Source organism: Leuresthes tenuis, unplaced genomic scaffold (genome assembly GCF_036924035.1).
Source record: "Leuresthes tenuis unplaced genomic scaffold, fLeuTen1.0.hap1 SCAF_20, whole genome shotgun sequence".
NCBI lineage: Eukaryota > Metazoa > Chordata > Actinopteri > Atheriniformes > Atherinopsidae > Leuresthes > Leuresthes tenuis.
The window spans coordinates 3,962,787-3,987,260 of record NW_027325374.1 but is presented as its reverse complement, the minus strand read 5'-3'; the positions used below and the strand labels follow the sequence as shown (position 1 = coordinate 3,987,260).

General features: G+C 44.0%; 2 protein-coding genes across 4 annotated transcripts in view; one reads left to right on the top strand and one right to left on the bottom strand.

Annotated features, from left to right (window-relative positions):
• The window catches only part of LOC140279000 (DELTA-stichotoxin-Hmg2b-like), a 335,708-nt gene that overhangs the window by 146,534 nt on the left and 164,700 nt on the right, over positions 1–24,474 (top strand). The gene's annotated exons all lie outside the window — the stretch shown is intronic.
• acsl5 (acyl-CoA synthetase long chain family member 5) lies at positions 12,102–22,528 on the bottom strand. Of its 2 annotated transcripts, none has more exons than XM_072373088.1 (20): positions 22,338–22,528; positions 22,138–22,249; positions 21,656–21,720; positions 21,465–21,566; positions 21,270–21,369; positions 20,804–20,982; positions 20,697–20,729; positions 20,559–20,610; positions 17,292–17,365; positions 17,122–17,199; positions 16,917–17,051; positions 16,668–16,802; positions 16,492–16,587; positions 14,755–14,827; positions 14,596–14,684; positions 14,260–14,376; positions 13,187–13,330; positions 13,006–13,107; positions 12,673–12,744; positions 12,102–12,239 (listed from the first exon to the last, which is right to left on the bottom strand). In XM_072373088.1, the coding sequence occupies exons 1-20, from the start codon at positions 22,491–22,493 to the stop codon at positions 12,102–12,104; spliced, it is 2,052 nt and encodes a 683-aa protein (XP_072229189.1). In that variant the 5' UTR covers positions 22,494–22,528. The 2 variants fall into 2 exon arrangements, with proteins under 2 accessions (XP_072229189.1, XP_072229188.1); XM_072373087.1 differs by having other exon boundaries at positions 17,122–17,232; positions 17,319–17,365.

The following is a 24,474-nucleotide window of genomic DNA, read 5'->3' as shown; positions in this document are numbered from 1 at the left end:
TCAAGAAGTGCTCTATAAACATAAAAGTTATCGGTGTAACTATCTTCAAGATTAGATCTGTAAAGCTCACTCAATACCAGATAATCTGGGCCCAATGTCTGATCTGAGTAGGTCAATGAGCCAGATTTCTCCAGGATGGACAAACTGGGGCTAAACCAGCCCAAAACATCTGCAGTTAACGTATTTATTAAGGCTTTGCTTTTCACAACAAGCCCACATCAGCCAGGGAACGGATTAAATGTGAGTTCTGGCTTGTTTGCAGAGGTGACAGAGAAACATGAGCCTTGACCTTCTCTCAGCTCGAAGAAGGTTTTCTTTTTTGTCACTTTTTCAACACCATTTATCTTCCGCTATAAGACTTCTCAGCACGAAGGCCTGCGAGGAATGCACGGGAAGAATCAGACACGTCTCCTTATGCAACAAAGTGTCAGATGAAAAGGTTAAACAGACGTAAAGCAAAAAGAGGCTCATTGACACGGAAGGAATCCCACACACAACTACTGAGAAAGAGCAGACCCACAAACAGCAGCCACAAAAGAGACAAGACTTTCCATCCTCCCCTGATTTACAGCCCGCCTTTGTCTCAGACAGACGCACTCACACAATGCTAATGCCAGCGAAAAGGACACAGTTCCACGCCTAAAATGGTCTCATCGCCAAGACCAGTGAGCTGCACGATGACCGGAGCGCAGCTGGAAAGTTAGATCCCCGCTTACTTCCTGCACTTCACTGCCCCAACTTCAGCTTTAACACCGATCCAATGACACGCCCTTTATCATCCATCCTGAAACACTTTGTTTCCAGCTCCAAGAGGCGGAACGGAACTGAGATGTCTTACTTCACCCTTTAGGGTCCCTCTAAAGCCCGATGGGCTGTTTGAGTATAAGCACAACTGAAATGTTGCCATCTCGAATAGTTAAGAGAACTTTAGACGTTTGGTTTCTATAAACTAAGGGAATGACTTGTACAGCCAAGAGAGATGACATTTCTCTCGATTTGGCTTCTATAAATTGGCGTAGAGTAGTATTCAAGATAGTTCTTATCAAAAACAAAGCCCTGAACAGCCAAGCTGTATCCCATCTCTAAGATCTCTTCCATCACCTCACGGGAGCTTTTCGCTTTACTTTGCCTTTAATCACCATGAGCCGAGTTGCTTTTTTACTGTGCTGTAATGTTCCAGGACACACAGCCAAAATATGAGCTCATTGTGGACTTCAGGAGGACCAAAGGTGGCACACACACCCGCATCCGCACCAACGGGGCGGAGGCTGAGCGTGTCGCCAGCTTTAAGTTCCTGGGTGTCCACATCACGGCTTCTTGAGCCCTGATCAAGAAGCTCATCAGCGCCTCTTCTTCCTGAGGAGACTGAAGAAGGGGACAGATGGTGAACTTCTACCGCTGCACCATCGAGAGCATCCTCATCGACTGCATCTCGGTGTGGGATGGCAGTTGCTCCGCCGCCCTCCTCCCCTCTAGGAGGCGCTACAGGGCCTCCGGTCCTGGACCAGTAGGTTCAGAAACAGCTTGTTCCCTGTGGCTGTCACCCTGCTGAACTCCGCACCGCCACGTTAGTCACAGTTTATCACCATATGCTCTTACTGCACATTCTGCTTCTGGTTAGATGCTAAACTGCATTTCTTTGTCTCAGGTCTTGTTCTCCGCGCAATGACAATAAAGTTGAAACAAAATCCCTCTTAAATGAAAATATAAAAGGAAAAAAGCAGCGATTTGAGTGTGTTAGTTAAGTCCTTGTAATTGTGATAGATATTTTTCACTGGATTAATCAGGAAAACAATCATTTTGACAGAAATTATATAAAATAATAAAAAAACTTCAGGTTTTAACGCTTGCCTAATGATTCCTTATTAAAAGGCAGGGACTATTTTTACAGCACAAAATGTTAGTTTCACTTCTCTGCTGTCTCAGAAAGGTATGATTATCATAATCAAATCCGAATACAATCAGTCAGATTCATGGATGAAAACCCTGCTTTTCAAGGAAGAAACCATTCACCGACCCAGGCGGGAGGAGAGGGTCAAGTGCTGAAGGTTCAACCATTCGAGTCCTTCTAACAGAACCGCAGAAAGCACCCGACTATACTGTATAACACCCTGGTGCCAGTCAGTGCTGTGGCCCAGCATGTGGAGCTTCTTTCTCTGTCCTGCTCTCAGTCATGACTGATTACACACTGGTACTCATTCATTTACTCATCCTTTCTTTCAACGTGCAGATGTTCACGCTCGAACCGATCTTTTGTCTGCATTTCGCTGCTGACACACAATCACAAGCTGATTTTTGCTCCATTTTCATCCAAAAATAGACGAGTTAAGATAGTTCCAACAATACTGATCCTTTTTCTAACTGAGCCTCTAATTTAGAGCTGCGGTGGCATAAATTTATACCTTTTTAAGCCTATTCATAGATCTACCTGGAGCTTTAAAAAAGCATAATTAACTGTAAGAAGAACGTTAAAAATAGACGTTAAAAAGCTTGTAATCTGTGCTAATAAAGCTTTTAATCGCGTGCATGTGGTGTAATAACCTAACTGAGTGCTGTCAGTGTAAAAAAAGGTACTTTTTTAAGGTTAAAACCTGTTTAACGGCTGAATCTGAACCTGAATCTAATCTGCACTTTCATAAAATCTTACAAAAGTATTCACTTTGACATGTTTTTTTGGTTAAATCATGATTTAGTGCTTCCAATAACCTTCAGGAACCCCATCATTAGTGCATTAGTGTGACACATTTTCAGTATATATTCATACATGATGTGCAAGGACTAAGAATCTGGAAGCAACACAATGAAGAAGCAGTTGGTTGCACCTTTGCTAAGCATTCAATTGCATTATTCTGAATTTCTGTGTTATTCATCATGTCTTGCAAGCTATATGTATCCAGTCCTGATTTTTGACAGTTTCCTCAGTCATTTAGCATTTTCTTGGATTTTACCGGAGGAACATCAGTCTTGTGTTGAATTAGCACAGATGTAATCTAACTAACCTCCGAGGAATTCATACACTGGCATCGTTCCCTCTATCTGTGAGCCCCTATCAATAGCTGGCATTCAGTTTTCACAGGCTCTGTCTGTCTCACAGTGTCATGGTCTGCTGTGTGTCTGGCTCAGCTAGTCACGGGCTTGAGCGCGCACACACTGGTGTCCGCATAAAAGCGAGCCCAAATACGCCCACGTACAGTATGGTAAACAGACAGTTACACATTCACACATAAGAGCAAATAAAGGCTATCTCGGCTAAGTCAACAGAAGTTCACTTGTACAACTTTATGTTTGTTTGAGTCCTGCAGAGAACCAGATAGCGACAGGTACCGCACCAAATACCAGGTCACCTTCTCCACAAACACACCTTTACCTCACCTCAGCTGAGGTCATGTCTACTCATCTCACTATTTTCACAATGCAGAGCTCTGAAATGCAGCCTGTCTGTGAATCGGTAAACTCCCCCCCACTGAGTCAGCTGAACTGTTCATTTCTTAGTGCAATCAGCAGCACAATGAGGAGGCTCATTGTAGAATGAATTAATGGGAAAGAGTAGAACGATTAGGATGACTCAGCTAACCTTTGCTGGTCTTATTATCCTCCACAGCTGCTGTTAATCATTATATTACCAAAAGGGTCAATGTTATGAAGTGCTCCTACGTCTTCACACCCACTTTCCACGAGTGTTCAACTGGCCTTTATGACACAGTGATATTTCTTCCTGTTGGGGCGACTAGATCCCAAGTTCCCAAATGTGGGACAAATGTCAGGCAATGTGACATATGTTTAAAATGCTGAGAAGCAGTCGAAAATCTTAGTATAATCAAAAGACTCAAACTATGAATGAAAGTATGGCTTCAACATGGTAGGAGTTTAAATATATTCTTATTTGGATGCAACGTCCGCTACTCCTTCCAATAGCTTTATATCCATCCAACCAACCATTTTCCATACCTGCTTAATCTAATTCAGGGGCGTGAGGGGGGTGGAGCCTATCCCAGGTGCCTGGATGGGTCGCCAGTCTATCGCAGCGAAAACCCAAAGGCAAACGGGATGAACAACCAATGCACGAGGTTCACAGGTGAATTAACAGGGAAAATGTTTTTAAAAAAGGCATAATTTCACAGATTTAAGGAGGTGGAACTGTGTTTTTGTGAACCGTCTGTACATAAGGCACAAAGTAACAATCAATAGTTTACAATAGACAATAAACCCAGGGTCTGAAAATGTATTTATGGGTAAAATAAATCGATTAATGACCGATCGCGGTCAAAGACGATTAATCATTGTGTGCTATAATAAAAGAGAGACACTCTTCCCCAGTTCCAGTGGAATATTTACAGCTTTCTTTGTCTTGTGAGGCTATAAACTGGATCTTTTTTGGATTTTTGGACAAATTGCTTGACAAATTGAGGCATCAATAAGCAGATGAATCAACACATCTACATAAAAAGTAATTACCTGAATCCCCACACGGACTGATAAATTATCGAGGCGTCTGCTTTTGTCTCAGCTGTGAAGTGATGTTTATGGTTCGAAACACAGATGAACCGAGTGATACATGTTCTGACCCCCCCCCCGACAGTGAATGCACCATTTGCACAGAGAAATCTGATATTCTGCCAGGGCTGTAAACGCACCGTTCCTGCAGACAGCCACAGACTGTTAGTGCGAATGTAATGCGTCTAAATTTACTGTTGCATTCCTCTCGTAAATTGGTTGTATGTTGTATTTATCATTCATTTTCTGTTGAGATTTTGAACAAATGTCCGTGACAGAGCCGAGGGGCAGCTGGTTGTGGCGTCCCATACATCCACATGAGCTCACTTTAAAAAGCCAAGTTCCTTTTGATCCTCTCAGACTGTTCAAACACAGCTCCAGGTGTAATCACTGTGTTGGCCATTTGCTTTTGACCAGGACATAGGTGGAGTCTCACATTGTTTGCTCTTCCACAATACCCCCCCCCCCCCCCTTCACAGTGTCTTGGCAACAGGCAGTTATTACTACCGATGCTTAGGAAGCGAACAGCGTTCCATTTCCTATTACAATCTGCGGTCAACCATTGATGGACAACAGGGAGGCGCTGCAGACAGATCACAAACAGACAGAAAGACTCCGCAGCAGCACCTCAGCCAACAGACACCCATTCATGTGAAAGTTTATCAGCAAATGGTTCATTTTCGGCCACTTTTACTGGTGAAGACTCCCCGCAAGATCATTCCTGCAGAATTATTCATGTGCCTGAGAAATTTATGGCCGCGTCTCCCGAGGTGCGAGTATAAGTTCCTGCTGAACAAAACAATGCAGTCGATCAAGTTATTGCATGCCAGCTGCCAAAGTCAGTTTCTGAAAGTCTGCAGTGTGATCCACATTTTGTAAATGTTCCATCTTCAGCACAGAGCAGAGGGACAGGAAAGAAGGTCAGCTGATGCTGGACTTTAACTGGACATTAACTGGCCATAAGAGTAACGATTAACCAGCCGTCTAAGGCCAATAAGAGAAGGAGGAACAGATGACAGCACACACACCTGAGCACACAAACAGACACAGCTGTGTAAAAAAGAAAGTACACCCTCTGCCAACTACAAAGTTTTGCATATCAGAACATATTTAAACAAATAATGTGGTTCTTACCAAGCCTTATAACTGTGTAAATAATAACATCAGTCTCTCTCATGGTTCTGGAGGAATCTCGGCCACTCTTCTCTCCAGCGCTGCTTCAGCTCATTGAGGTTTGCAGCATTGGTTTCTGCACAGCTCTCTTAAGGTCCCACCACAGCATTTCAGTCAGGCTGAGGTCTGGACTCTGACTGGACCATTGCAACACCTTGATTCTTTTCTTTTCACACATTCTGCTGTAGATCTGCTGCTGTGTTTGGGATCTTTGTCCTGTTGATGAGCCAGTTTCAGCCCAGCTTTAGCTGTGGGACAGATGGCCTCACATTTGACTCTAGAATACTTTGGTATCCAGAGGAGTTCATGGTGGACTCAATGACTGCAAGGGGCCCAGGTCCTGTGGCTGCAGAACCAGCCCAGATCATCAGCCCTCCACCACCGTGCTTGACAGCTGGTATGAGGTGTTTGTGCTGATATGCTGTGTTTGGTTTCCTCCAAACGTGCTGCTGTGCATTAGGACCAAACATCTCCACTTTGCTCTGGTCTGTCCAAAGGACATTGTTCCAGAAGTCTTGTGCTTTGTTCAGATGCAGCTTTGCAAACCTAAGCTGTGCTGCCATGTTCTTTTTAGAGAGAAGAGGCTTTCTCCTGCAGCCCTTCCAAACAAGCCATCCTTGTTCAGCCTTTTTCTAACTGTGCTGTCATGACCTTTAACCTTTAACATGCTAACTGAGGCCTGTAGAGTCTGAGATGTAGCTCTGGGCTTCTTCACCTTGGGGTGACCTTTAACCTTTAACATGCTAACTGAGGCCTGTAGAGTCTGAGATGTAGCTCTGGGCTTTTTCACCTTGGGGTGACCTTTAACCTTTAACATGCTAACTGAGGCCTGTAGAGTCTGAGATGTAGCTCTGGGCTTTTTCACCTTGGGGTGACCTTTAACCTTTAACATGCTAACTGAGGCCTGGAGAGTCTGAGATGTAGCTCTGGGCTTCTTCACCTTGGGGTGAACTTGCTGGGACGTTCACTCCTGGGAAGATTGACAGCTGTCCTGAATGTTTTCCACTTGTGAATAAGCTTTCTCTCTGTAGAATGATGGACTCCAGATAGTTTGGAAATGGCCTTATAACCCTTCCCAGACTGATGGGCAGCAACAGCTGCTTCTCTAAGATCATTGCTGGTGTCTTTCCTCCTTGGCATCGTGTTAAAACACACCTGAAAACTGACACAACTTCTGCTTTTATAGAGCTGCTCACACTGACTGATTGTTAATTAAGTTTGTATTTAACTCATTTTTAGACCTAAATGATTAAACCTTTTATTTTCACGTGACTATGTTATTCTCAGGCTAGTTGTGAAATGTTGGTAATTATCTGTCAATACTGATAACAGGATTGAACACATAGAAGTCTGCTCATTTAAAACAGCTGCTGTAAAAGTCTTTCTGCCACAGGGTCAAGGTTTAAGTCTGGGGCTTTTCGACAGTCTGGGGAGGTCGAGGTGCCAAACTGAGCGGATGCATGGCCACGAGTTGCAGAAATCAGTCAGGCTTTAACTAAATTTTAGTTGAAGATAAATGGTCTATCAGGTAACTGTGGCTATCAGTTTAAGATTAGTGGTGATTTATTGCTTTTCATTTAGCTTCAAACTAAATTGTGCCCACAGCAATGCTGACAAAAAGCACTGTTAAATAAACAGGAACGTCAGTAAGAGCTCAATCAGCTGGTGCCATTACAGCAGATTAGAAATGGAAGAAAACAAGGTGAAAGTGAAAGGATACAACACTCCTGTCAGGGTTACTGTTAAACTAAGTAATTTAATAAGTCACAAAAGTTGATTGAAGGAAAAGTTAATCTTAGAATGATTAGAACTTAGCATCTTAGTCCAAAACCAGAAAAACTACAACATACGATACTGTCCGACCCTCATCTCTTTATATGTTGTCAGGAAAACAGGAAATAAGCACAGAAATGTATTGACACGTGTGCAACTAAGAATGTAACTACAGCATATCAGGTGAAAACAGCTTAAACAGTTCTGAGCAGCTTTAAAGTGAATATCTGGTCTGAGCTCCTTTATTCTCCAACACAGCCTGAACCCTCTGAGACCAGCTTTCTGTCATTTCTTTAAGGAGTCTTCAGGAATAGTTCTCCAGGCTTCTTGAAGGACATCCCAAAGCTCTTCTTTGGATGTCGGCTGCCTTTTGTTCCGTTCTCTGTCAGATGATCCCACACTGCTTCAATAATGTTGAGGTCCGGGCTCTGGGGAGGATTCATCCCTCCATAAGACCTGTTGCCACTGATTTTCAGTCCACTTCTTGTGTCATTTGGCACAGCTCAGCCTTTTCTCCCTGTTTCCCTTCCTTAAGAACGGCTTCTTGACAGCCACCCTTCCATGGAGACCATTTCTGATGAGGCTTGGGCCAACAGTAGATGGATCAGCTGAAGGTCCAGATGCATCTCTCAGGTCCTGTCAGGTCTCTGCTGGATTTTTTCCTCTTTCTTAAGGACATCACTTTCAGATCCTGTTCATCTGCTGTAGATAGTTTTTTTAGGCCTGACACTTCTTCTTTTGTCCTCCACTTGTCCAGTTTCCTCAAATGTTTTAAGGACACACTGCACACCATGCTGAGATATGCCAAGTTTTCAGCTAATAGCTCTTTGGGAATCACCTTGTTGCTGCAGAAATCCTATTTTCTGTCTGTCAAACTGTGTTTTCTTTGCTGTTTTTCATAGATGCAGCTAAAGAAATGGGAACAAATGATGTGTCTTTGTGACAAAGTGACTAAAGATCCTATTTAAAATGGCTTCTTTGCTAAGTTGTCTGTTATGTGTCGACACAACACTGGTTCATGCCTTGAGTTAGGAGCCTTTTTTATGCTTTAATGATTCATAGGTCAGAGTTAAGTGGCTCAACAAAGAAAAATACATTCCTCCGAAAATGAGTGAAAAAGCAGAAAATGTCCAAAGAAAAACTCAGACCTTCATAAAGCTGGAGAACTATTGATCAAGACCATTTGGAATAAAAACATAAAGAAATTTCAGGTGGCGCAGGACACTGGATATTTTTCCCCGTTTAATCCCTTTATTATACATCATAAATGATTTTATCAAATGACGCGTCTTTATGGGGATGTTTTATCGGTTTGCTTGTGTTTTAAAGTCTGCAAATGAGCACTGTAAGATCCCAAAGAAACTGTGATCAACTAAATACAAAATAAATTAAAAAATACTAAACTATTCCAGTCCAGTTTAACCGCCTCAGACGTGCAGAAACTGATGAGAAACTGCGATAACGGGCATGTCTCGCTCTACCTGGACATGAAAATTAATATCTTTGACAGCAAGAAATACAACTATAGTCCGTCATCACGGCGAATCCGCTATTGGCACAATAAAGTAGCTCCTTCAACAAGCAATAAAAGGGAGTAATAATGTGACATCTGGACAGATTTATAGTTATTAGTTCAGTTTCTGGGAGAGGATTGTTGAACTTTGGCGCTTCGTGAGGAAGCTGTATCACTCCCTTGTGTTTGTTCTTCACAATCAGAACTGCAACGAGTCAAACCAGGACGGGAAGCTTTGCATAAAGATGGACATGTGTCACTTTCAACAGCAGGACAGCTTAAAGTGCGCTTACCTGCTCTTCGCGGTCACCTGTGGCGGAAGAAGCCATGTTGAAACGGTGCGCAGTGCAGCTGCTCGCAGGTAAGTTTGGTCCCAGCAGAGCCAACAACTGGAAAACGACCCCTCTGGAAGCGCATAAGAGGAGGTGGTGCTCGGTTAAAGTGTCACTTTCAGACCAAAGGAAGGACGTGTGTCTTCAGGGGTCGCGGAAGAGCTTCGCTCTGACCCGGTGGAAAGTCCAGGTGAGGCGGAGGAGCGCGCAGCTGCAGCCAGAGGAGCGCGCAGCTGCAGCCAGAGGAGCGACTCTCCGGGGACGTGTCCGCCAGGGGGAAGCAATATCCGCTTCAGCAAAACCATTTAGTTTAACTGAAACGAACAAAACCCACGGATTTCTGTGTTAATCCACGAGCATTCACGCTATCGTCATAAACAGACCATAAAGCGACTAATTTAAAGTATTTTTGGTGAAATGTTCTTGATATATTTAAACTGTAAGTAAGCACACCAAGCCTTCTGCTCACCTCAGAGTTGGGAATAATGTCGAGTAAATTATGTGTTACCTGAAAAACACCGTTTTAGACTGATATTGGTTATTTTTAATGATCTGAGACAATTATTGGTCTGATTCACAGTTATTTTCGTTTTAGGATGATGTTTCCAGAAGGAGTAATACTCATTACATTTAGCCCTAATACATAACATTTAAAAGAGAAACTATGTCGTCTATAATTTACTGCTTACAGTAAAAAGTCTTGAGTCACTTATTTCTTTATATTTTCCTTTCAAGCAGCCAGACTTTTTATCTTTTTAAGTGGTCTTCAATAGTTCTCCAGGCTTTCCTTTGAACATTGGCTGCTTTTTCATTAATTTTCAGTCCTTTCAGTCCAGAGGAATGTGTTTTTTCTTTGTTGAGCCACTTAACTCTGACCTATGAACCATTAAAGCATAAAAAAGGCTCCTAACTCAAGGGATGAACCAGCGTTGTGTCGACACATAACAGACACTTAGCAAAGAAGCCATTTTAAATTGGATCTTTAGTCACTTTGTCACAAAGACACATCATTTGTTCCATTTCTTTAGTTGCATCTATGAAAAACAGCAAAGATAACACAGTTTGACAGACAGAAAATAGGATTTCTGCAGCAACAAGGTGATTCCCAAAGAGCTATTAGCTGAAAACTTGGCATATCTCAGCATGGTGTGCAGTGTGTCCTTAAAACATTTGAGGAAACTGGACAAGTGGAGGACAAAAGAAGAAGTGTCAGGCCTAAAAAACTATCTACAGCAGATGAACAGGATCTGAAAGTGATGTCCTTAAGAAAGAGGAAAAAATCCAGCTGTGACCTGACAGGACCTGAGAGATGCATCTGGACCTTCAGCTGATCCATCTACTGTTGGCCCAAGCCTCATCAGAAATGGGCTCCATGGAAGGGTGGCTGTCAAGAAGCCATTCTTAAGGAAGGGAAACAGGGAGAAAAGGTTGAGCTATGCCAAATGACACAAGAAGTGGACTGAAAATCAGTGGCAACAGGTCTTATGGAGGGATGAATCCTCCCCAGAGCCCGGACCTCAACATTATTGAAGCAGTGTGGGATCATCTGACAGAGAACGGAACAAAAGGCAGCCCACATCCAAAGAAGAGCTTTGGGATGTCCTTCAAGAAGCCTGGAGAACTATTCCTGAAGACTCCTTAAAGAAATGACAGAAAGCTGGTCTCAGAGGGTTCAGGCTGTGTTGGAGAATAAAGGAGCTCAGACCAGAGATTCACTTTAAAGCTGCTCAGAACTGTTTAAGCTGTTTTCATCTGATATGCTGTAGTTACATTCATTTTTGCACGTTTCAGCAGCTACTTTCCATTTTCCTGGTAGTGTATAAAGAACTGAGCGTGATTAGTAAAATATCCCACCATCTCACATATTTAAAAGACCCTTAATTATATGAATCTCTTGTATTTAAGTTAGTTAAGTACTTTTAAACCATAAATTGTGATGATGTGGTTCAGCTGTCTCATAGTACACTGCACATCAATGGAGTTAAATCCTAAACAACTTCCCAAATCTTATATCTGCTCCATTGAAAATATGGATTTATGCACATGTATTTAATGTACTGACAGCTATTTATAGAGGCTTAAACATTTTCTGTCATCGTAATCCTACTATAAGAGCTGAAATAGAAGTAAACGGGACTCAGATTAAGCTTTTTAATATTTAAGGTGTTTCCAGATGAAGTACATTAACACAGAAGATAGACTGACACGTTTCAGGGTAGAGAAACACAGAAATAAACTATGAAATTATTCACAGCAAGTAAAACTGTCAAACCAGTGGACTGTATAACCTTTACAGCCCCAAAAACTCAGGCTTTTTCCTTCCATGTTCGAATCTGAACACACGAGGGCAGCGCTGACTCACCGAAGGGGAAACTTCTGAGCCGACATTCAGTGAACTGACACCGTTGTCACAAGGAGTGGCCTTGAATCCAAACAGAGGCTCTTTAATTCGCTGTAGCCGAGTGATGGAAAAGATCTATCATAGAATTCTTCCCCTCTAAAAATAAAGATTTAAGATTAAGCTAAAAGCTGGGCCTCGAGTGCTGAATTTTAGTTATGATGTGAGGTGCTTTTAACAAAGTAAACCTAGTGCAAGAGAGTCTGCATTTACTCTTAATTTAATGTGAGTTTATCATGAAAGATTCTGTCCAGACAAACTAGTGGATGACCTGAACAGAACCTCATCTTTACAAAGTTTGGACCCTTAAAAAGCTAAATTTCAGCCGTCAAGTTTTCTTAAAAAGTCATCCGACCATAGAGTTCGAAGAAGGCTTTTGCAAAGAGAGAACAAAAACAGCTTCAGGGTTTTATTTAATTTATTGGAGGCCTGCGTAAAGTTGGTCAATCTGTGGTTGGAACAGAGTTTTCAGCTCAGCCCTCTTGGCTTTGAGGGTTGGAGTCAAAAGGCCATTTTCTATGGTGAACAGCTCAGGGTGGAGGTGCACATCTTTTACCTGCAGAGAGAAAGGGGGAAGTGCAAAGGGTTAAAAGGAAAAATGATGCATTTTTAACCATCAGTCTCTGTCAGGAAGTTGCAGCACCCGTGTAACCCATCAGCCTAATGAAAAAAATGCGAGTGAAGAGGAGAATATGAAGAGCATATGAACATTTTGGGTTGGCGAGGAGAGGAAGTGAGTCAAATGTTTGAAATCTGCATGGTCTGCATGTTATTCACGGACCAAATGGGGAAAAAGGGTGTTTTTAAACACTAGAGTTCAGTGAGATGCAGCAGAACACATCAAGCATTTGTCTGGAGTCACTGAAAGCACAATATTCAGATGGAGGGGTGCAAAAATAAAAGTCATCTGAATTAATTTCCTTAAATTGAAACAAAAAGAGCTGCAGAGTCGCAGTAACTCGACTTTGATCAATCAGAAGAGCCGTTACCTGCTCAAAGGACTTGAGACCCGCTTCCTTTCCTAGTTTGGTCATCTCTGAAATGATGGCCTTCTTGATTTCCTTAAAAAAAGAAGAAGGAGGAAGAAAAAAGATCTGTTAGAGCAATTTCGAATAAGTCTTTTATCACGTAATTCAGCACTGCTCAGCTTTCATTAAATGTGATTTGCAGACGTTTTACAGCAAGGATGCGAGACCGCGCCAACTGGCTGCCTTTAGTGTTAATGATCATGTTTCCCGCAGATTCTTGACTTTAGACACTTGTCCAGAATGTTAGCTTAGGAGCAGAAAGGCCGTCCTACGCATATTTCACAGGGACATTACTGTTTTTCTGCAGAGTTCCTCAATGGAGCCGTGGTAACCCAGATTTTTGGAAAAGCCTGGCAGGACGTCGGGGTCAGGGACCACGATGGCAATCAGGCAGGACTACAACCAGAGGAAAGTGTTGATTATCAACGCCAGGATTCGCTGGAAACACAGAAGTCTGTAGATATGCGAGCCTCACCTGCAGACTGTCTCCGTGCACAAACACCTGAGCCACAGGCTCGCAGCGTACGTACACATTCTCCACCTTCTCTGGTGCAATGTACTCCCCTTGAGCCAGCTTGAAGATGTTCTTCTTGCGGTCGATAATCTTCAGAACTCCACTCTGACAAAGCAAACAGAACGACTTCAGCGACCCTTTGACCTCGTTTTAGCAACCGGGAACGCTGCGAGAATCAGTTTCAACAAACCCCGCCTCACTGAAACCTTGGGCTCGGCTTTTATTGCACCTATGGTCAGATTAGAGAGGTTCTTTTCTGTTGATTCTCTTGATCTCGACCAGTGGAGTCAGTTTTTAAATGATCTTATTTGTATTCACACTGTTGCGTCATGCCGTGTGTTGGTTTTAACGGGTGCTGACTGAGGGTTATAATCATGCTGCAAAACAAATTTACGAGTAAAAATACAGTAACATGAACCATGTTCATAAGAGGTTTGTGTTACATGATGAAATGTGAGCGTGTCACCTTAAAAACCCACTTCTGCTTTGAATCTGCACCACCTGCAGTTTTAGTTTAGACCATTAGAGGGCGCCAGTGCGTGTCTGTTTGTTGGGGGGGGTTCAAGGATAAATAGTTTTAGGGATGAAAAGTGTAGATTTTAATATGACTAAATATCCATTTCACAAGTGAAATTCATCACATTTACAGTTAAACTCAGATTAGACCCTTTTCAAGCCCAAATTTAAACTACAGACCGTCACTTTTTCCTTTTTTTCCAACCTTCAAGCATCTCCAGGCGACAGATTTTACATTTAGAAAAGAAATGCAATGATATGTAGGGTCCAAGTCAACCTGACAGGTCGAAGAATAAGAAGTTTTCTTAGAAATATAAGAAAGTTTCGTTTAATTCCTGCCCAGCAGAGCAAAGATAATCCAGTTCAGGATTATAAATAATCCTAAAGCAAGAGAAGATTTCCTTCTTTTCCCAAAAATGTTCAATCCTTAAACCTCTCATTTAATCTGTTCCCTCAAACACAGAACATAATAGATTAAACTATTAAGAGTCTGGTAAACAAAAACAAAGGCTTCTTACCGGGAGCCATTTTCCAATATCTCCGGTGTGTAGCCAGCCATCTTTATCCAAGGCCTCTGCAGTCCTCTCTGGGTCTTTTAAGTAGCCCTTGAACACATTTTTACCCTTGATGCAGACCTGAAAAGATTGAAAAAACATTTAAAACTAAATTCAGAAAATGATAATCTCACAAAATAACTTTTTTTTTGCATATTTGCTTGCATGCCACAGAATCTAAAACCTGGGTGCAGCTCAGATTTGAAGAAGTCGAGACAGATTGGGTCAGATTAGCTGTCCGAGGGGTTCAAATGCGTCTAAATATCCCAAACCCCGCTCGATGAATTCTCTTCCACCTACCTCTCCTTCGCCGTTTGAAGCAAAGTAGTTCATTTCTTCAACATCCACCAACTTAACAAAATTACAGGGCAGAGGTACCCCGACATGACCTGTGCAAGAGAAGCAGAAACAACCAATAAGCAGACAGTCGTGTGCTACAGCCGATGCTAAACAACCCACCTGCAGTGGCGTCTCCCGGCATGGTGAAGGTGCAGCCAGCTGTGCACTCCGTCTGACCGTATCCTTCGAAGATCTGAGAGAACAAGTTGTAATTTACCTATAAAGCTTAAGAACATGCTGCCCCTTGACCAAAGTGCTGTAAGGAACAATTAGGGCATCACAAAGATTCTCATGAATGCATTTAGGCAATAAAATAGGGGAAATAAAGAAGAGAATTTAGCCATCACGAGGAGATAAAAGCCTAGAAATAAAAGAGTGTTTTAAGAGACTTTAAAACACATTTGGGCTACAACAGCAAAGACCTCTGCTCCTCTTTGTGCTGACCTTGATCTAATGAGTAGATCTTGAATTTCCCATGGGATAAATAAAGTTGAGTCTAAGTCTAAAGACGCAGCCCATAAAGTGCCTCATATATCAATTCTACAAGGACCAGATCAACATGAGTCAGTGTCAGGCTTTATTCACCAAACACGGGCGACTTGTACTGTATTGGTGTCGGGTCAAACCTCAAGACTGCTTCACAAGCTGCGTCAGAAATCTTTCAAAGCAGAGGTTCAAGTTAAGGTCACAGAGAATCCTGCATTTAAAAAGGATGAGACACCAACTCCGGACAGTGGCCTGCACAGACTTTATGAAGGGCAGGGGCGGAAAGAATAAAAGGGCACATATAGCGCAGTCTTACCGCTGTAGAGGGCAGTTTAGCACGCATTTTGGCTCCCTAGAGGACACCTGAGGGCAGTTTAGCACGCATTTTGGCTCCCTAGAGGACACCTGAGGGCAGTTTAGCACGCATTTTGGCTCCCTAAAGGACACCTGAGGGCAGTTTAGCACGCATTTTGGCTCCCTAGAGGACACCTGAGGGCAGTCTAGCACGCATTTTGGCTCCCGAGAGGACACCTGAGGGCAGTCTAGCACGCATTTTGGCTCCCGAGAGGACACCTGAGGGCAGTTTAGCACACATTTTGGCTCCCTAGAGGACACCTGAGGGCAGTTTAGCACACGTATTGGCTCCCGAGAGGACACCTGAGGGCAGTTTAGCACACGTATTGGCTCCCGAGAGGACACCTGAGGGCAGTTTAGCACACGTTTTGGCTCCCGAGAGGACACCTGAGGGCAGTTTAGCACACATTTTGGCTCCCTAAAGGACACCCGAGGGCAGTTTAGCACACGTTTTGGCTCCCGAGAGGACACCCGAGGGCAGTTTAGCACACGTATTGGCTCCCGAGAGGACACCCGAGGGCAGTTTAGCACACGTATTGGCTCCCTAGAGGACACCTGAGGGCAGTTTAGCACACGTTTTGGCTCCCGAGAGGACACCCGAGGGCAGTTTAGCACACGTTTTGGCTCCCTAAAGGACACCCGAGGGCAGTTTAGCACACGTTTTGGCTCCCGAGAGGACACCTGAGGGCAGTTTAGCACACGTTTTGGCTCCCTAGAGGACACCTGAGGGCACTTTAGCACACGTTTTGGCTCCCGAGAGGACACCCGAGGGCACTTTAGCACACGTTTTGGCTCCCTAAATGACACCTGAGGGCACTTTAGCACACGTTTTGGCTCCCGAGAGGACACCCGAGGGCAGTTTAGCACACGTTTTGGCTCCCGAGAGGACACCCGAGGGCACTTTAGCACACGTTTTGGCTCCCAAGAGGACACCTTAGAATGCGTTTTTCAACAACTGGGCCACAAGGTGTGGCGGTCCCACCACCCCCTGCCTCCAGATGAAGGAAGGTTTTTTACCTGGCAGCCCAGAGCAGCCCTCAGCAAGTTGAGAACAGGTGGAGATATGGGTGCTGCTCCCGTCACCATGATCCGCACACGCCCGCCGAGGGACTCCTGAATCAAGTGGAACGCATTTTCATTTGGTGAATGCATGAATCTAAAACAGTCTGCCTTTGTTGAAAGAGTAGCGGTACCTGGACTCGGCTGAAGATGAGTTTGTCCCATATGCTGTTCTTCCTGATGATGCCGTCCTTCACTTCAGCGTATTTCCTCTCCACAGCAAAGCTGAGCAGCCATTTCTTGAACGGAGTCTTGGCTCCACTCTGAATCTAAAGGCAAAAAGAGAGATTTCTGCACTTTGAACATAAGTGACAGTGGGAGTATTTCAAGTTTTAAGCAGAACCGGAGTAAAGAGGCAAGCCGTTCCAACACAAATGACTAACCTTGTCATAGATGCGGTTGAGAAGCCGAGGCACGACGGGGAAAATGGTGGGCTGCAGGGTTTTCATGTCATCTGGCAGCAGCCTGATGTCGCCCTGGAAGAATCCCACCCTGGCCCCGGCACCATAGACCACCGTCTATAAGACAGACAGAACGGCATTAAACACACAGACATCTTCATGGGGATTACAAATCATATGATCTTACCTGTACGATTCTCTCAAACATGTGTGCTAAAGGCAGGAATGAAATGGTGACGTCCTGGGTAGATGGAACAACTGATGTCTGAGAGACAGAAACTCCGTTAAAAGCTTTGCACTCAAAGAGAAAAAAGGCACAACGTCCAAAATGCAGAAAGGATGTTTAATCCCACGTACCTCAAAGGTTTTAAGGACACCTGCAGCATCAGAGACCACATTCTCATGAGTCAGCATCGCTCCTTTCGGGTTCCCTTTCAAGAGATTAAAGAATATTTTCCAGTAAAAACTCGTACGATTCTTTTCTGGTCATAAAAATGGAGACTATTCTCCAAAACAGTTGGCAGATGATTGATTTATCTGTAGATCTTGAAGTTCTTTAAGTTCTTTAAGCACTTTAGCACGCGTTTTAGTTCCCTAGAGGACACTTGAGGGCAGTTTAGCACACATTTTGGCAGATGATTGATTTATCTGTAGATCTTGAAGTTCTTTGATTATTGGGCCAGTGAGAACTGCCCAAAACAAGAAGATGGACAATACCTATTCAGGTATTTCTAGGTTATGTGAAGATCTGCTTGCAGTAGACAGTAGTCAGAGGGAATTCTTAGCGGGAAGCAAGAGCGGTCGGATACAACGGCCAGCCACAGTCCGACAGGCGTTGTTTGAGAAAACAGTGGGAATGTTTGATTAAATTTCTCTTTAATTCTTGAAACCGAGCGTGCTCAGACGGCCGTCTGCTGCAGGTGAGACACCGACTGCTCATAGGCTACGTTCACAGATCTTTTTCAGGGCTGTGTGCACACATCGGAGTCTCTATTCTGGTTTGAATATCCCATTTGTGTCTTACCACTGTAGAGGGCAGTTTAGCACGCATTTTGGCTCCCGAGAGGACGCTTGAGGGCAGTTTAGCACGCATGTTGGCTCCCGAGAGGACGCTTGAGGGCAGTTTAGCACGCATGTTGGCTCCCGAGAGGACGCTTGAGGGCAGTTTAGCACGCATGTTGGCTCCCGAGAGGACGCTTGAGGGCAGTTTAGCACACGTTTTGGCTCCCTAGAGGACGCTTGAGGGCACTTTAGCACACGTTTTGGCTCCCGAGAGGACACCTGAGGGCAGTCTAGCACGTGTTTTGGCTCCCGAGAGGAGACTTGAGGGCAGTCTAGCACGTGTTTTGGCTCCCGAGAGGACACCTGAGGGCAGTCTAGCACGTGTTTTGGCTCCCGAGAGGACACCTGAGGGCAGTCTAGCACACGTTTTGGCTCCCTAAAGGACACCTGAGGGCACTTTAGCACACGTTTTGGCTCCCGAGAGGACACCTGAGGGCAGTCTAGCACGTGTTTTGGCTCCCGAGAGGACACCTGAGGGCAGTCTAGCACGTGTTTTGGCTCCCTAGAGGAGACTTGAGGGCAGTCTAGCACGCATTTCTCTTTAATTCTTGAAACCGAGCGTGCTCAGACGGCCGTCTGCTGCAGGTGAGACACCGACTGCTCATAGGCTACGTTCACAGATCTTTTTCAGGGCTGTGTGCACACATCGGAGTCTCTATTCTGGTTTGAATATCCCATTTGTGTCTTACCACTGTAGAGGGCAGTTTAGCACGCATTTTGGCTCCCGAGAGGACGCTTGAGGGCAGTTTAGCACGCATGTTGGCTCCCGAGAGGACGCTTGAGGGCAGTTTAGCACGCATGTTGGCTCCCGAGAGGACGCTTGAGGGCAGTTTAGCACGCATGTTGGCTCCCGAGAGGACGCTTGAGGGCAGTTTAGCACGTGTTTTGGCTCCCGAGAGGACACCTGAGGGCAGTTTAGCACACGTATTGGCTCCCGAGAGGACACCTGAGGGCAGTTTAGCACACGTTTTGGCTCCCGAGAGGACACCTGAGGGCAGTTTAGCACACGTTTTGGCTCCCGAGAGGACACCTGAGGGCAGTTTAGCACACGTATTGGCTCCCTAGAGGACACTTGAGGGCAGTCTAGCACGCATTTCTCTTTAATTCTTGAAACCGAGCGTGCTCAGACGGCCGTCTGCTGCAGGTGAGACACCGACTGCTCATAGGCTACGTTCACAGATCTTTTTCAGGGCTGTGTGCACACATCAGAGTCTCTATTCTGGTTTGAATATCCCATTTGTGCAGGATAAAGTGGCGAGGCAGCAAGAGGACGCTCCCTGGTTCGATGTGTTGCCACAGCACTGCTAACAATAGCGTCTCAATCCTTTCCGATATAGTTAGTATAGTATCCTCTTGAACCAGATGTCATCCACAAGTTTGCTGTTATATGTTCCATTCAAGCATTTCAGGTGTCTCCAACATCCTTTTGTTTAAGCATGGGGGCATGCACAATAGTGCAAAAAGGTATTTGGTGCACATTTGTGCAGTTCCAGTGACTGATTCACAGATGAAAGACACTTGGTCGGAACTGAACAATGGCAGTGGTGATGTGAACATAGTCGTATGTACTTCCGCATTAGCTCTTTAAAAAAATAACACCAAAGAATCTGGCAATTTGTTTGCTCTTTGGCTCCCCCTGCAGTTGAAGGACGGAACACCTCAGTCATAAACAAAGCAAATCTCCGTGGGAGTCCTGCACTTGTTGCTCATGCTGTATCTCAGCCCACATCTACGGTTTCAGGCTGTGCATAACAAAGGTCAGCGTGAGTCAGAGCATATCTGTGACTCACACAAATGACAGCAAGGTGGCTGAAAACGCTTTGTGAAAGGCAACGTGTTGAACGTGGTACATCTTATAGCCAGTCCAGTGGGAATGTCGACTTTTGCCAGTTTCCACTAAATGAAAACAATACAACTGAAGCTGATATATTAGAAATATTAGAGATTTTAGGTATTATTATTAGATATTAGGTTGTCAAAGTGTGAGGCAGGCTGCCACAGAGTTTCAGGGGAGAGTTGGTGAAGTTATCTGAAGAATATCTTAAATCTGCGATGTGAAAGGCTCAGGTTAATGAGTCAGACACTAATGAATACGTTAGTCTGGATATGCCAAACATAGTATATGGGAGAATCCTATAGGCTTCCAGGAATTTACCAAAACTAAGCAAGAGGGCGACATGATTGTTGCATCTTTTCTCCCACTTTAGCTGAGCAGGGAGTTTTAAAATCCCTGGTATTTCAGCAAATGTTATAGCAATAGATTCAGTCCGTGCCAACACACGTGCACCTTAAGTTGGCCTTCAAGTGTGCATAAGAGTCAGGTTTCCTGGAGAGAATACATAACACAGAAGCGTAGATATATACAAACCTCTGTAAGCAGCAACCATATAGATGGTTGTTTATGAGACTTTGCATCATATTGGACCTCATTTTGCATCACTTGTGATCTCTTGGAAGCGATTTAGATTCTCATTTATCCGATTTTGTGTTTCTGTTTGGGCCTAGTAATCCATCCATCATACCTTGTCAAGCAAAACGGTCCAAAATAGCAAAAATGATCACCTGTTGTGCCGCTGGTGAAGCAAATAATGCTGAGGTCTTCTGGTTTTGGTGGCTGTTAACACAGAAAACCAGTAATTAAAAAGTGTGCAGCTTACAGCAAAAAAAGACGAAACCTGAAGTTTGTTATTTGGAACTTACAATTGGCTTTTGAAGGTTGCTTTTCCCCTGTGCCTGGAGTACACAAAGCGTGTGTCAATAGTATCAGTAGGAGGGTCCCTAACAGTATCCACTTTAGTTTGCATTACCTCAGTGTCCTGCATGGACAAGATGTCCACCCCACACTTAGCTCCCCGTTCCACCATCTCAGGGCTGAAAGCGTCCATGACGATGATGGTTTTGAGGACTGGAGTCTGACCTTTCTCACAGTTCTGCAGCAGTGTTTCTGCTTTCTTCTGATTGTCACAGAGCACAGTCGAGATCTCAGCTAAAAGAATAAGAAAGCAGATTAGTGATTGCTGCTGTGGCTCAAGCTGATGCATTTGCTTTTATGGTGAACACTGCAGCAAGATTCAGAGTAGAAAACAGGGCAAGCAGTGGGTAACTAATAATATATATTCTAACAAAAGCTAAATTAAACACAGTCCAAAGGCACATATATGATAAGGGATTAAAGCAAACTCCACACAGATCCCAGTGGAGACCAGAGAGTTGCTGGACTTCTACCCGGCCCTGTAATTAGCAGCATTAGTGTGTGAGAGCAGCTCCAATTACCTCGGTCGATAATGAACACAAGAGCCTCAGGACCCAGCGTGTCGTACAGGGGAACTGCTACCATGGAGTAGGTGTAACACGCCAGTTCACCAATTATCCACTGCGAATTACCCATAAAACAGCGAGGCAACCAAGTTATGGTGTGCTTCTCGGAGAAGAAGTTCTTTACTAAACAGACATCAAAAGTCCTCTTACCTCAGGTCTGTTCTGAGCAAAGATGCCAATGAATGTGTCCGGGTTTGGTTTCAAACCTCTGTGAAGGAGTCCTGACCCCAGGTGCTCCGCTCTGTTAGACACCTTCAGAGAGGAAGACGAGCAGACGAAAGCTGAAATTCACAACAGTCCCTTTCCACCGTGTTGTTAGGAGACATTGAAAGCTATTTCACCTCTTTGTACTTCAGCCACTGGTAAGGTTTTCCAGGTTTTCTGTAGCCCAAGCACGGTCCATTCCCTGCAAAAGAGTGACGTATTAGAGCAAGATCAGGTCCTAAAAAGCCCCACTGGTGAAGGTTTAGGCCCTTAAATAGTTTAATGTTGAGAAACACTGCAAGCTAAGGGGAGTTTGAATAGGTTTCTCTGTTAAAGATTAGAGCACAACTGAGTGGAGCCGTCCTTCCATGTGGTGCCTTATTTTGTTCTGATCCAAACATGCAAGGTATGCCAGAGCTCAGTCATGTGATCCCTTCAGAGTTCTAATGATGCATAATTCGAGCCACTTTGATACGCTGCAAGTTTAACTGCTTACAAGTTGTTAAAAGAAACATGGAAACTCATGTCCACGCCAAAGAAAACCAGGTTTACTCCAGTGAAAAAGCTTGTAAACTTGGAAATGCCACAAGTCAGAATGAGTACTCGGTGGTTGGATTACCTGAAACCCTCAGACCCCTCTGAAAAACTTCATACAGGGTCTTGGCATCGTTGAAGAAATACGACACGAGGTTGTTGTTCTCTTCCAGCAAAGCGGCTTTTCTCGCGCCATCCTGAAGCAACACAAACCTTTACACTTAAAGTCCTCTGAAGCAGCCGCTGACACATTGGTTTGTACATTTATAAAACCAGTGCTCTCACCTTGATACCAACAGTCTGGCAGTTGAGATCAGCTGGGCTGCGGAGCGGACTGGGCCGTGAGTTGAGGTAGAAAAGGGTTGCAACTCCGATGGCGATCAGCGAGATGACGACTGGGGTTGGGAGCGGCGTGAACAGCAGCTGGAGGATGAAGTCCATGGTGCAAAGCTGTCAGGGGAATGTGGGGATTTATAAAGATTTAGCTCAACTCGAAGCCCACAAAAAGACACTTTATAGGTCTTCGTGCCATGCTGAGCTCCTTCTTGGGATTGTCGCAATAATTATTTGGGTTCAAAGTCAACATGAATTGTGAAAGAGTTGCTCCTAATCACTCAAAGATAAGAGTCCAGCTATGAAAGCTGTGCAACAATCCACACGTTGTAAGCTTCAAACAATGTTTACATATGGCAACGATGAGGAGAAGACTGTAATTAGATGCTGTGCAGGATAAACTGCGTCTTTCCTTTAAATTAACACATTTTTTTTTTACTTTTTGGACAAAATGTGTTTAATTTGAGAACTCCACTCAGGTAAAGGTCAATTATTACATGGAAACATGCCAAGAACCATCCAGGGAACAACCACATTTTATACATTTTGCACATCAATCAACGGTATTTAAAGCTGTTAAGATGATTGCTGACGCAGCTCATTGCTTTACCAAACTTAAAATATATCTAAGAAATGCCCAATAGGAATGTTTTGGCAGCTTTTCATTATCAGATTGTTCAGTACAAGCAAAAACAAGCCGGTGCCACAGTTTGTTTAAGGACTCACCTATGCCAAAGGAAAGAAATGCCACACGGACTCTCCTACCAGCAGCTGGGCTTCTCAAATGTGTGCACAGCAGATCCTCTTCCACTGCTCTGAGAAATGAGAACTCATAAAAACAGCTGACCGACTTAAAACCTTTGAACTTTGGCCAATATCACTTCCCCAGATAAGACTGCACAGGCATGGAGGCTGTCCAAGGTTACAGGTCATAATATTAAAGCAAACGTTTTATTAATTGATCAAATGTTTAAGAAGTTTTCTCCAACGTCCTGCTCTAAAGGAGGTTGAATTTAAGACGTTTATCTATAGCCGTCAGAGAAAAATTCAAGATGTTCCACTTGATGAAAGACCTGTGTTTCTTATCTGCAGCGTGTACAAAGTCTGGATAATTTCAGAGACTCAAGTCACAACAAAATGAGATGCAGAGATTTTCCTGTTTGCATCGGTCAGGGTTATAAAGTCAGCCAGTGTGGTGTCATAAAGGGTTTCTCATGGTTCCCTCACAGGATATACGTTCTAATTTCAGCTCATTTGAGCAGATCTGCACTCCTGAAATCCTTAAAGAGTCCATGGCAGCCACTGCTGAATGTTTGAAAAGGTGAAAGTGCACATTTGATTACATTAAGGCAGACAATGCAAAGTCTGCTGCACAGCAAACACAATGCAAACGGGTGGTTTTTCCCAAAAATTAGCCAAGAATTAAAGAGCAGTGACTGCAGTGAAGAAACAACAGAAAGTTGATCATCTAACATGCTTTCTTATCTGACTGAGTAGATTTTACTGGACAGGGAGACAGAGGTTCATTAGGAGAAGCTTTGGAAGTTACCTGGTGGGATTAGCAGCAGCAGTTTGGGATCAGGCTGAGCAGGAGTCCCTTAAGGAAAAGCAGCTGAAGCCAGCAACACCACTAATGCACAACCTGCCCACCTGCTGCTATTAGCACCTAAAACTGCTCTCAGGTGTGAGAGCCGAGGCTCAACCTGCCTCCTCTGGTTTCTGCAGACATTACTCCCAGGAGACCTACATCAGTTTTCACTTGGGATTGTGCTGCTTTGTCTTCCTTTTTTGGTGTTTTTTCTTAATTAAATTAACTCCTTATAACTCCTAAGCTTCTTTTTCTTTCAAAAGTAAGAGGAGATAACGGTGAACTTTGACGCTGGATTTATGGATGTGAGCAATAATGAAAGCTATAGATGCGGCACCTTTGGAGTTAACTGGGGATATCTAATCTAATCAGAGAGGTATCTCACCAAAATCTGACTTAATGATATCAAATCATGCTGAAAATAAAGCAACCTGAGATAACAGTGACCTGTTGTTTAGGCTTTTAATCTTTTGAAGGGTAAAACAGGTGAGGCACACTATA